The sequence below is a fragment of the Phocoena sinus genome, chromosome 1, assembly GCF_008692025.1.
Source record: "Phocoena sinus isolate mPhoSin1 chromosome 1, mPhoSin1.pri, whole genome shotgun sequence".
Classification (NCBI taxonomy): Eukaryota; Metazoa; Chordata; class Mammalia; order Artiodactyla; family Phocoenidae; genus Phocoena; species Phocoena sinus.
Window position 1 is genome coordinate 23,019,595 of NC_045763.1, and position 13,533 is coordinate 23,033,127.

General features: G+C 51.9%; 1 protein-coding gene across 1 annotated transcript in view; it reads right to left on the minus strand.

Moving 5' to 3' along the window:
• Positions 1-13,533, minus strand: part of MECR (mitochondrial trans-2-enoyl-CoA reductase) — a 30,748-nt gene that overhangs the window by 1,314 nt on the left and 15,901 nt on the right. Inside the window, exons 4-9 of the mRNA XM_032605686.1 lie at positions 7,954-8,097; positions 5,098-5,200; positions 3,954-4,056; positions 2,901-2,974; positions 739-799; positions 502-574 (exon numbers count right to left, since the gene is read on the minus strand). Of these exons, the coding sequence (XP_032461577.1) occupies positions 502-574; positions 739-799; positions 2,901-2,974; positions 3,954-4,056; positions 5,098-5,200; positions 7,954-8,097 (558 nt within the window). The remainder of the gene's footprint in view (positions 1-501; positions 575-738; positions 800-2,900; positions 2,975-3,953; positions 4,057-5,097; positions 5,201-7,953; positions 8,098-13,533) is intronic.

Below are 13,533 nucleotides of genomic sequence, written 5' to 3' on the forward strand. Positions count from 1 at the left end.
ACGCCCCGTAGGTGGGGATGACTTGGGGCCAGCTACTTCACTACTCTGAGCCTCTGTTTCCTCCTGTGTCAAACAGAGCTGACAGTAGTTTAAAGAATTATGACATTTAAACTGAGGCAGAGGTTAAGTAACTTGCCCAATGTCCCACAGCTCGCTTGGCAGAACCCATAGCCAGTAATGGTGGAAGCAGGATTTGGGCCTGGGCAGGCCGGTTCCAGAGTCTGTTCTCTTTCCTTGGCTGTCTTCCATGGCAGTCTTCCCCACTGTCAGCTCCTCAGGAGGGCGGCAGGGGGTGCCTTGTTCAATATGGTGCCCCAAGGACTAGCCCACTTTAGTCCAATAACTATTTGCTGACTGTAGCTGTATTTAGAGACTGTTTTCCTTTATCCTGTTGTGGGCCTGGGGGTCCAATCACCTCTCCAGGGCTCAGAGTGGCTGGTCACTTCTGCAGTAGGCACTGCCCTCATGTGACCCTTGGTAATGGGGCCATCATCCACTTACCTGGACTGTGGTCCTTCTTCCACTGGGATAACCAAAAGCCCCGAAGTTTGAGATCCTTAAAAATGAGCAGGCTCTGTGGACACAGGAAGGAGATACTGGGGCTCTGAGGGCAAGAACTTCAGGCGCTGCTTAAGGTATGGACTCCCCCAGGGGCGGGGGGCACTGCCTGAGTTTAGACAACGGTGGTGTCCAGGCCCCTGTCTCCAGGCACTCCCCCGCCCCACCCCACCAGCTTACCACAGAGGCGATGACAGGCTGCTTGGCCATCCCCCCATAGGTCACCATGGTTCCTCCAGGCCTGAAGGGTCCAGAGAGAAGAGAGTGGTCGCAGGGAGAGACAGAGCCCTTCCTGAACCAGTTACAATGCATCTATTCCAACCCTGGCTCCTAAACCTCGTTCTCAGAATCCCTGGGAAGGGTTCAGAAATACAGGTCCCTAGGCCCGACCCAGACCTAATGAATTGGAAGCAAAGCTCTACATTAAAAACGACAGAAAACAAACAAGCAAGCAAACTCCCCTTGCAGATGACCTCGATGTCTAGCCAGGGTTGGGAGCCTAGAGTTAAGCTCCCAGTCAGGCTTTGAGGAAGAGCTGCAGAGGAGAATACTCCCCTGAGCAAAGCTCACAAGCCGAGTCGTGAGTGGAGCCGGAAGTAGATCGGGCCGGGCTCTACTCCACTGTCGGTGTATGACGCTGGGCAACATGTCCACAGCGGGCCACACTGCCTCTCCTGTACACGCTCCAGTGAGACGACGCAGCTAAGGAATGGTGTGGATGGACAGTGCAGAAGACAGTGGCAATTGTCAGGACCTGCTGTCTGACACCCACACCCGCCCCAGCGGTCAAACAGGAGAGGGGCTCATATAATTTTTAAAACGTAAGCTAGGACTTCACATGCCTGACTTAACCTGTGCTCCCTTCGCCACTCCCCTGGCTCTTTTAGGAGTCTGTTGATGAAGGAAGACCCGAGATACATTTTGGGACAACACGAGGGAGGCTCTGTGAACTCCAGGGTGGAAGAAGCTGCTGAGAGAGGCAGGTAACTCTCTGTGCCTGAGGCCGGGGGCCAGTCGGGTCTTAAGTTCCCTTCAACTGCCACCTCCTCTGGAAAGTAGCTCCTGCATGGTGGGGGGGCGAGCCCTCCCTCTGTGGACCCGCATTACACTTGATCTAATCAGAATGGCTACCGTATACTGGGTGTTTATTATGTGCCAGGCACAGGTCTGAGCCCTTCACATGTGCTGGCCATTGAATCCTCACGGTAACCTCAAGGCAGGACTTTTATGACTCCTATTTCACAGACGAGAAAACTGGGGCCCGCCTCTCATTTGTAGAGCGCTGTGTACAGACCTCAGAGCCCCTTGGACTCACCTTCTGAGGCAGAAAGGGTTTATATCCCCCCATTTCACTGATGAAGAGACTGAGACCTGGATCGTTTTTCACATATGGCTTAACTTTTCATAGGTCCACAGCTAGTCAGCATGAGCCACGGGGTGGATGGCAGCTGGCCTTGGAGGCTGCCCAGAGTAGGGCTGAAGAGGTATGCTCGGGGCCACAGCAACTCGGGCAAGCTGCCTACCCTCTCTGGGCCTCGTCTGGACGGGGATGGGAGCAGTACCCCTCACCTAGGCGATTGTGGAGGGGGTATATCACGCACTCTGCACAGCCTGGTGCGTGGTAAACACTCTGTGACTGTGACTACAGCTCTCTGGTCACATGACCCAAACTGCCATCCAGCCTGAGTTCTAGAGGGTTCCCTCAGTGTCTCAGCCATCTAGGTACCCTGTGGCCACTGAGTGCTAGCAAATATGTGTTAACAAATGTTGGTGCTCTAGTTGGGAAGTGTCCTTTCAGGCGCCCTTCAATTCGACAAGATTATATTGACGGAAAAAAAGAAGGAAAGGACATGCGCTGTCAACACTGTCAACGTCATCCCCCTCTGTGGTGGGACGATAGGTGAGCTCTGTGCTTAACTTTTCCTTTGTACTTTTACATGCTTTCAAGATGTTTTGTAACAGCATGATGTTACCTTTAAAATTAGAATCTATTTTTAAAAGCTAATAAAAAGATTAAAAGCTAATAAGCTAGGACTAAGTGACTTTTTCAGATGCCCCTAGGTTATGAATCCTTACCCGTTCCCCTATCACAGAGCGCCCAGGAGTCTACTTCTGGGGTCCCTAGGAGAACAGAGCTGGACGGTCATCTGTAAAGGAGGAGGCTGAGAGAGGGAGGGCCCAAGTAACTAGGACGTGACGTGGGTCCCATCTTCCTACTCAGGGTCGTGCTGACCTGGCCTTGGCCTGCACTGGCCACTGGGACTTGGTCACTCGGTGGTCCTCCTGTCTAAATCCCGGGAGGGTGCCTTCGTGCACTGGACCCACGGGGCCGAGGGACTTACGCCAAGTGCCGCAGCAGCTCCGTGGAGCTTTTCCCGCCGACACAGTTGAGAGCAAGCTGAGGCTGGGGCACGTCCTGGAAAAGAAGGGACCTGCAGTGAGCGAGCTACCCCTCTGTGGTGGGGTTTGAAGCTTACTAAACAAACAGCACTTCCCTGGCCCAAGGGCTGTGTCAGGAAGGAGCGAAGAAAGTGGGACAGTCATGCCTTCCAACTCCGTCTGGGAAGGGCCTTTTCTTTACCAGCTTAATCCTGTTATCTGTTTTAGGATTTTGTTCAAAACTCACCTCCTCTGGGAAAGAACAGACAAAGGGCACCTATGTTCTGTTTTGACGGACTTCATTTCCCCCTCTTCTCAGCACTTACAACTCAGTTTATATTAGATGTGCTGACCTACTGCTTCAGAAATGTTCTCAAGAGGCGTGTGTTCTCAAGTAAATGTGTGTCCGGTCCCTCCAGGGTTCAGTGATAAGAGGCTGAGATGTGGTTCGGTCACTTACTAGGTGTGCTGGGCAGGGTTAAGGGGCTTTGAGTTCAGAGAGGCCTGGAACCAGCCCGACTCCACCACTTATGACTGTGTGGTCTCAGTAAAGTCCTTTCTTTTTTTCCAAGTCTTCGTTTTCTCACCTATAAAATAGATAGCACCTACTTTGTAGAGCTTTTGTGGGGATTAGCAGATAAAGTATAAGGCAGATGCTTTGGAAATGTGACTCCTTTTCTTTCTCTTCCCTTCTGTACCTCAGTTTCCTCAGCTCTCTCCCAGCTCTGAGATTTACTTCGGCTGTGTGGGCTGACGTAGTTCACCACTGACATTCAAAACTACCAATCACACAGGGTTTCCTAAACCTTGTCTGTCTCTCCTGCCCCCTCACAGCCCCGGCCACTTAATGCATGTTTTCCCCTGGCTGAGGGAATGGGCTTTATCTTTCCACGAAAAGAGACAAAGGGAGGATTTTGGAGATGTGGGGCCAGTGCCAGCTTTTCTAATTCAAGTGAATTTCTTTCTTCAGGGAGTTGGGCCTGGAGTGGAGGTGCAATGTCCCTCATCACTGGTACCTTAAAGAAGTTTTTCATCTCATGCTTTCTTAGTTCCTCTTCTGTGACAACATGATGGGCCCCCAGATTCTTCAGTCTGTCGGTCAGCTTCTGGATGTCAGGTCTGGAAACCAAACACAATCCAAGGTCCTCGTCATATCTGCTCACTTTCTCCACGGAAGGCTCCCAGGACCCCTCTGCCACAGCTGTGAGAACCCGAGTTTCTCTTTGTGGGAAGCTAAGCTGGGCCTGGCCACCAGTCTCATCACACGCCAGCATCTCTTGGCCTCAGTTTCCTCACTGGCGTGAGAGAGCACTGGGTAGTTTCTACTGCTCCTGTCAGCTCAAGGACACTAGAAACCATCTGGGCTCAGGGAGGAGTCACTTCACTTCCTGATTTCTTCTACTGAAACGACAAACTCTGCTTCCTTTTCCCCTCTTTTCAAGGGGCTTTTCAGAGTGCTGTGCAAACACACTCCGGTCCAGGAGTGGCTCTGAGCCTCTTTACCAAGGCAAACGGAACAATTTTTTTTGTTAGCACAACTGAGGGGATGGGGAACTGAAGCGAGTATCAGTTCTCCTGCCAAGGCTGGGCTTCCCTGAAGAGACACAACCATGTGCGTGGATGGTGAGGCTTAAGGAAGTTGGATGATATGTTGGAGAGAGAACAAACCGGGAGACTAAGTTTGTCGTTGGTTGGCTGTGTCTTCCTGAGCAGGTGGCTTCCTCTTTCTGATGACAAACCTGCCCCATCTCCTTTACATCTGTATTTAGTGCACTTCAAAGTATCACACAAATGCAAGGGAAACAAGGGCTCTGCGTGAGTTGGTTCACAGAAAGAATAACTCAGCTTAAAACATTCCCAAATGTGAACTGTGGTTTTAAAAACATGAGGTTTATCACAAGTCAAGAGTCTCAGAAACTCTTAGCTGTTCACTAAGGGCCTTCTCCTTCCTGCCCTCCCTTTATATTTCGGATTCATTCATCCTACAGCCAAAAGCAACTGGACTTCAGTGCTGGTGGCTGACTCAGCTATAAGCCAGCTCCTGCCCGCAGGAAAGGAAGACCGCTTACGCAAGGGCGCCACCTGGTGGAAACATGGGCACCCGCGGGTGCCAGGTGGAAAGGCCCAAGTGGTGTGCTGGGATCAGGCCTTCCCACGCACCTGTCTCGGACCACGTTGATGGTCCTCAGGCCCAGGGCTGCGGCGATCTGGATGACTGCTTGCCCCACTCCACTGTTGGATGCATTCTGGATGACAGAATCCCCTGTGGAGCCAGGAAGAGACTCAAGTTGAGACCTGTAATAGGTCAAGGGCTTCCAGCCTAGAATCCTATTATAGGGCCGGAGGTGGAGTCCTCAGACTCTGAAAGTACCCAGGACCTGGCTGCTGAGCCTTCTCAGTCCTTGGACTGTTGCTCACACTTCTCCCATGCCCCCCAAACCTCTACAACACCCATGGAGCCTGCCAGGGTTCATCCCGTGCCCCCCAAACCTCTACAACACCCATGAAGCCTGCCAGGGTTCATCCCGTGCCCCCCAAACCTCTACAACACCCATGAAGCCTGCCAGGGTTCAGCAACTCCAGAGTTCACACTGGATGCAACTTAGACCCTGCTGCATAAATGATTTTGCATCCTTCATCCTCCTCCCAATTTTTATGGCCACAGGTCTCTGCTTAGGTTATTTCTTTGGCTTGCAATGTTTTCCTCTTTCCATCTCCCTTCATTTTCAAATCCTATATATCCTTCGAAGGATTGCTCGAGTGTGGCTTCCTACATGAAGCCTTCCCAGATTCTTCCCCCGTGCATTCCCACAGCACTCTGCGGCCGTCTCTGTTAATGGTCACGGTCAGCCCTGACTTATACTTGGTTGTTATCTCAGTCCATTTCTATCAACAGGCTGCGGCTTCTTGAGGGGAAGATGCACTGCCTCAAAATGGGATTAGAGCTGCACTGGAGAAACTGGCAGCCCCTGAAACAGGGACCTCCAGATAGTCTGTGGTCAAAGCCGAGGCCTAACTTTGGACTTAGCCAACAGGGGAGGCCACGGGCCATGCTGGGAAAAGCATGGGCTCTGGAACGAGACATACTGGGGTGTGAGTCCCAGCTTCTCCACTGACTGTAACGGAAAGTGAACAGGGCGGGATGAGTCCTGACCTCTTTGAACCTCAGTTTTTCCCCCATGAAACAGGAGTCCTAGAAGCACCCACCGGGGTGCTCCCCATTAGAGCCCAGTGCTGTTGTGTCCGGGAAGGGGCTCTGTTCCCCTGAAATGCTATCTGGGTTTTGAGAGGCAGCAGGGATCTTGTGCTAGAGACAGAGGACTTTCTGGAAGAAGGCCCATCCTCCTTAGCTAGGGTCAGCCTACAGATCGTCACCCAACAGTGGGTCATGAAACCAACCTAGTGGGTTGCAAGCTTTTTTTTTTTTTTGAAGTTAAAATCAAGGAAAATAGAATAAAAAAATAGTGGAGTGCATCACGCATAGTGAGGGTAAATATTATTCCATGAAACTTTGGTTTTCATTACATATATATTCATATACGTCTATATACTGGAGGACAATTTAAAGTGTAATTCTTACTCTGGGTCAAAATCACACGTTTCACACCAGCCCTGGGGCAGGAAGGTGGAGAGATACACCATGGGCACAATAGGCCACAAAAGGTGGCTGGTGTCACAATAGCCTGATGTGATGACCACAGCTGCAGCCACATCAGAGGGGGTCTGAGGGGAGAGGATGCAGGCGACCAAAACATCTGCTGCACTGGGACTTGAGCAAAGGTCCCTGATCACACCTGCTGGCTTTCTGCACTTCAAGAGACCTAGGGCTGCTCTGCCACAGCTGGGAGAACCGGCATTTGTCCGCAGGAAGCTGGGACTGGTTTTCAGCCAGACTTACGCAGAGCTGCCACCGAAGGTGATCACACTCCGGTATCTCTCCACCTCAGTTTCCTCGTCGGCATGACAGAGCTGGACTGGGTGATCTCTAGGGCCCCTGCCAGCTCCCGGATATGCGTGGTGTGTGGGGTAACCCTCCAACCACGGGGGACGGGAGTTGGTGGGTAACTGGCCCAGCCTCCTGTCACTTAGTTCTGAGGTGGGTTCTGTGAGGGTCTGTGGAGGGTCCCCAGCAGGACTGGGCCCCGGTTGCCCACGGCAGGAATCAGCTTTCGCTGGCTCTTCCTCCTTCCCTGTCCCTGTCCCCAGTCCCTCACTCTTGCTTCCTGGGGTCACCTCCCCAGCGAACTGTCGGCCCCCAGTTCTTTTCTTAGGCTCTGCTTTCAGGGGAACCTGGAATAAAACACCTGGCTTTGTCATTTCCTTGCTGAGTGATCTCATACAAATAACTTACCTCTCTGGACCTCAGTTTCCTCATTTATAAAAAGGGAGAATGATAGCAACAGTGCACCTTTACTGTGCTGTATGCCAGGCCCTGTGCTAAGTGTCACACGGCATGTTTCAGTGAGCCTTCAGAACCCCTTACTCTCCATTTTACGGATGAAAAGTCTGATGATTTGAGAGGTCAGTTCCCAGTTAGTGAGGCGAAGCTGGGGTTCAGACCCGTGCTGTGGACCTCATTGCACCGCTCTGACGTCCAGTGCGTTTGACGGGGCAATGCATGGAAAGGCACGTATGTGGACTGGAAAGTGCTCTGGCAGTGCTGAGTGGAAAGACTGACACTAAGTTCAGCATTTTATTGAAAACACAGGGACTGTGTCTATGTTGTCTGGCTTTGTAGCCCCAGAGCTCAGCACAGCTCCATACGATTTTGCTGAATGACAGAATTCCACCCCAAGCTCTAGGGAATGTGACCCTTCAGCGGTTTTCTAGGGTGCACCCCTCATGAGGTTTCAGCATGTTTTCCAGGATGCAAGCTAACACCTTTCCATGTAAAGCGACACCACCACCCCGGTTGGGGTCATCTTCCTCGCAGGTAAGTTCCCAGGCCTCAGGGTCGGGACACAGGTCACACCCCAGTCAGGAGTGCCCGGCCTGCCCACCCACTGCGGTTCCTACCTGGCCGCAGCTGCTCGAAGTCCATCAGCATCCGGTAGGCCGTACAGGGATTGACGCCCAGGGTGGCGGCGCTCTGAAGAGGGATGTCACTCGGAACCGAGATGAGCGCTTCCTCGCTGAACACAGCCTCGGTCCGCCAGGTTCCTAAGTGGGGGGAGGCCAGGGGAGTAAGGAAGGACCCCCTCCATACCCAACCCCACTCCCCGTCCTCAGTGGACGGGCATCGAGGACAGCGGACTTCAGTAATACTTGGAGAAAAAGGAAAATCCCAAAGCCTTTTTGAATGTCTGAGTCCTCGTGATAATTACGTTAGGGAGACTGTGTTACTCCCACATCAGTTACCAGCAGATTTAGCTAGTGTCACACAGCAGGTGGCTGAGGATCTCACACTACTGGACTCTGAGGGTGAGACAGCAACATCATTACCGGGGCAAGAGAAGTTGAGAAAGCCCCATTTTCCCACTCGGCCCTCATTCTCACCTAAGGCAGGATGACTCGGGTGGTATTATGGAAAAAAGCATGAAAGCCAAAGGCAAAGGCCGAGGTGTGGGACCTGGCTTTGCTGGTCTGCTAGTCTGAGCACAGCACTAAGTCACTGAGATTTGGTGATTCTAATATGTAGATGACACTGGCAAGAAGAGCCTTGACTGGCCTCCCCCAAGAACTGTTGCACAGGGCAAATGAGATATGGGAAGTGAAACAATCCCGTAAACTGGAAAAAAATGCTCATTAACCCCCAGACCACATTCCAGTTCTAGACAAAAGAATAATAAAATGTCCAATTTAAAGTCCTCACTCGGGCTTCCCTGGTGGCGCAGTGGTTGAGAGTCCGCCTGCCGATGCGGGAAACGCGGGTTTGTGCCCCGGTCCGGGAAGATCCCACATGCCGCGGAGCGGCTGGGCCCGTGAGCCATGGCCGCTGAGCCTGAGAGTCCGGAGCCTGTGCTCCGGGAGGGGCCACAACAGTGAGAGGCCCGTGTACCGCAAAAAAAAAAAAAAGTCCTCACTCAACAGGGCAGGAACTGAGGCTGTGACTTGCCCTGTCGCCCAGCTCCCCGGGCTGCCCCTTCCGTCTGCAGATACTCATCGGGCACCGGCTGTGAGCCAGGCCCCTCCAAAAACGACACAGTCCTTACGTTCGCAGTGCGCTCACTCCAGTGGAGCAGAATAGGTGAGACACGAACAAGCAAGTACAAGAATTCTAAGTTATACAGAGAGAGAGAGAGAGAGAGAGAGAGAGAGAGAGAGAGAGAGAGAGGGAGGGAGGGAGGAGGGAGGGAGGGAGAGAGAGAGGGAGAGAGGGAGAGAGCGAGGGAGGGAGAGAGAGGGAGGGAGAGAGGGAGAGAGGGAGAGAGGGAGGGAGAGAGGGATGGAGAGAGGGAGAGAGGGAGAGAGGGAGAGAGAGGGAGGGAGAGAGGGAGAGAGAGGGAGAGAGGGAGGGAGAGAGAGAGAGAGAGGGAGAGAGGGAGGGAGAGAGAGAGAGAGGAGGGAGAGAGGGAGGGAGAGAGGGAGAGAGGGAGGGAGGGAGAGAGGGAGAGAGGGAGGGAAAGAGAGAGGGAGGGAGAGAGGGAGAGAGGGAGGGAAAGAGAGAGGGAGGGAGAGAGGGAGAGAGGGAGGGAGAGAGGGAGAGAGGGAGAGAGGGAGAGAGGGAGGGAGGGAGAGAGAGAAGAGAATTACTTTAGATGGGAGTCCGGGACAGCTTCTCTGAGAAGGCGACAGGCTAAGAGTTGAAGGATAGAGATGCAGCCTCTCAGAATCCACAAAGAACATTCCAGTGGAGGAAGAAGCATGTGCAGAGACTGAGGCAGGACAGACATAGGAATGGAGCAGGAAGAATGCACACTGGAGGGGAGAAAATGGTGGGAAGAGTGGCTGGAGACATGGCTGAAGTGGCACAGGCTGGACGGACATCATACAGGCTTTCATGATCTTGACTCACAGTAACCGTGTATTACAGTCTAACTCTGTACACATACATACGTAAATACACGTACACATACACAGATTCATAACAGAAGCCAAAATTTCACAGAACAATACTTACCCTACTCTATGTGATGTACTGTTATTTTCTGTTCTATTCTGACCAACTTTAACAAAAGAAAAATTCTGTTTGCAGCCCACTGGATTGATTTCGCTAATGGGTCACAGCCTGCAGTCTGAAAAACATAAGGGCTCAGGGTCATGGCATAAAGAACGGATTTTATTTTAGTGAATAGGAAGCTTTAATTTTCTTTTTCTTTTTTATTTATTTATTTTTTGGCCGCACTGCACGGCATGCGGGATCTTAATTCCCCGACCAGGGATCGAACCTGTGCTCCCTGCAGTGGAAACGCAGAGTCTTAACCACTGGACTGGCAGGGAAGTCCCAGGAAGCTTCCAGGAAGCTTCTAATTTTAGAGAAGTCTGAGGTGATTGGATTTATGCTTTAAGATCACTTTGTTGCTGCGTGAAAAAGACTGTGGCACGGGAGCGGAGGGACGGGCAGAGTAGGAACAGGGAGGCCGATCAGGGGGCTTCTGGAGGGGCCCAGATGCGAGGTGATGGTTGCCTAGACTTTGGCAGTGGGGATGAGGAAAAGTAGATGGATTCGAATTATGTTTTGAAGATAGAATCAACAGGATTTGATGAGCATTGGGTGACAGGTCCTCACCTGTGCAGGCGGGATCCTGTATAAAGCAGAGAGTCAGACAGATGCAGATTCAAGCCCTGGCTTGCCACGCACTTGCAAAGTCACCTCAGGGAAATGACTTAGAGCCTTGTTAGCTTGGCGTCTGGTGGCTGTGATGTCTCAGGGGCCCTCGGCCTACCCTTCCAAAGCTCTCGAGTGTGACTCATGACCCAGTGGCTGGGGTTCTGACAGTGCCCTGGCTCTACGTGGTCCAGTGTGGGGAGCAGGGGCCAGCCTAGACCGCTAACTGTGCTGTAGGAGGGGAGAGCCAAGGTGGGCTTTGGGGGCCAGGAACTGGCGACAGGAGGCAGGAACACTCTTTATTAAAGGCTGTGTCAATCCCAGAGTAGATTTCTGGCTGAGAAAATAAGTGGTTGAAAAACTGAAGGACTGCTTTGGAGTCCAGGAGGCGCCTTGTCTGTCTCTGGGCTTGGTGCAGCCTGGTTTCCAGATCTTCAGCGTCATCTTCATAACTATCACCCTCATTCATCTTAGTCAACGTTTACTGTACTCTACTCTGTGCCAGACGCTTAGTGAGTGGCTTTCTGTGCGTGAAATCAAAGGTGTTTTCTACTTCCCCTTAGTGGCAGGACAATGGAAATCCAACCCTTGACACGGATTTCTGGGGCTTGGCAGTCCCTAATCCTCTTCTTAAGAGAACCTGGGTGGGATGGGATGGGGGCAGCACCCACGTCAGCCTCCAGGGCTTTAAAGTAGAAACCCTTAGACTTTGGAGTTGGAGAGACCTGCTTAAAAGCACTGGCTCTGCCACTCACTAGTTGTGTTGACTTTGAATGATCACTTCACCCTTTTTGAGTTGCAGTTTTTCTAATCTATGAAATACGGAGAATAACACTCCCACTGTAGTGTGAAGATTAAGTGATGACATTGTACAGCCTGTCATTGTGCCTGGTACACAGTAGGTGTGGAACATCCCTTGGTCTCCTTTTCTGATCTGAATTCCCAGGCCTGAGTTCTGAGGACTCCCATTCCACACTCACGTGCACCTGACCCTTAACCATCTCTGTCATCTAACGCAGGGGTCCCTAACCTATGGCCCATGGGCCAAACTTGGCTCACCACCTGTTTTTGTAAATAAAGAGCTTCATTGGAACATAGCCCACTTTTTATGTATTATTTATGGCTATTTACATTGGCATGGTTGAGTAGAAGTGGAATGGCCTGCAAAGCCTAAAATATTTACTAATTCGCCCGTTAAGAAAAAAGTTTGCCGCAAATTTAGTGTTTGCAAAGATCATTGTATGTATTCCCTCAGTTGAGACAGACAAGGCAACGACTATTAGCTCCATTTTAGAGATGGGGAAACTGAGGCTCAAAGTAATTGTGATTTAAACAAGGTCATGGGGTGGTGGGGTGGTGGTGGTGGAAGGAGGGCCTGTATCTCATTCCCAGGCTAGTGCTTGCTATGCCCCATGCTGCCTCAGGGGGGTTTGAGTGTTTCCAACGAGAAAGCCAGTTCACACATTAGCTGGCTCTGTCTCCCTTGGGATTGGTTGCATGTGGGAAAAAGCTGGCTACAGGCGCAGCAACAGCTGAGTAGCTCAGTGCATGAAAAATGCCCAAGATCTGGCCAGTTGAGGACTTATCTCTTTAATGACAGCTACTCTACTAAACGGCAGTCTTCACTAGAAGAAAGACCGTGCCTGTTCCCTGCTGTGTGTTAGAGCCTGGCACCCTCAGATGCTCACAAAATGTCTACTGAATAAACTGAGTTAATTAGCATCCTGACAATGATAAAATCCTCACCCCCATCCTCTCCGACTGCTTTAAAAGAATCACCTTTCCTCCGGGGAGGAGAAATCCCCGCTCTGGCTATCACCCCCGCCACACGTGCAATTACGCACACACCTGGCACATGTCCTTTATTCTCTCCAACCTCACCGAGCTTCTAGGCCCACCCCGTCTCTCCAGTCCTACAGCACTACTTGCTCAGGCCCTCATCGTCTGAAGCGTGGATTGCCCAGCCACCTCCTCACTGGCTTCCTGCCTCCACCCTCCGCCTTTCCAGAGCATTCTCTGCACTGCACAGATCTGATCAAATCATTCCTCATGTTCACTCTTCATCAGGCCCCCAGTGACTGTGGATGCGAGCCCTGCACGACCAGGTCCCAGCCGACCCCTCCGGCCTCTTCTCCCTTCCCCCTATCCGCCCATGACCCAGCCATACCGAGCCACCTGCACTGTGATGATGCCCTGCCTTCTCCATCACCTTTGCTCATGCCACATTCCCTGCCTGGGAAGCCCTTCCTCCCATGGCTGTACTTCTACTGTCTTCCAGACCCAGTTTAAGCATCACTTCTCTGAGAAGCCTTTCCTAATGCTTCCCAAGATAGGGAACTCTTGCCTTTGTGTTCATCCTGTGATCACACCACTCATTACACTGCACTGCATTAAGTGCTCTTTCCCCACTCCCAGCCAAGAGCACTTTGAGGGCAGAGACTGTGTCTGACCCAGGTTGTGTGCCCTTCACTCTGCACGGGGGCTGGCCCGAAGCACCAGTCAGTATCCAGTGAATCCTCACACATCTCAATTTGTTCACCTGGCTGTGCTCTTTCACTGCCAGGGGACTTTCGGGGAGGGTGGGGCCGTTCTTGGCACTTCCCTGATCTCAGAGAAGGAAAGAACTTCTAGTAAGTAGACTCCTGGTGCTGTCTTCTCTTGCCTGGTACATTTTTCTTTCTAGAACTGCTCCTTCCTAACCTCTGGGGCTGTCGACCACAAGGCCTCACTCTGTACCACAGAGGTTGGCAAGACACTCAACCAGGGCAATTGGAGTGGCCTAAGCCCACCCCCTAGTGATAGGTTCAGGGATGGGCAAGGATCCAGACAGGGCTGGTCAGAGCCCTTCTGGGGGATGGATATGGTTGTATTGGACACATTGTGGAGGA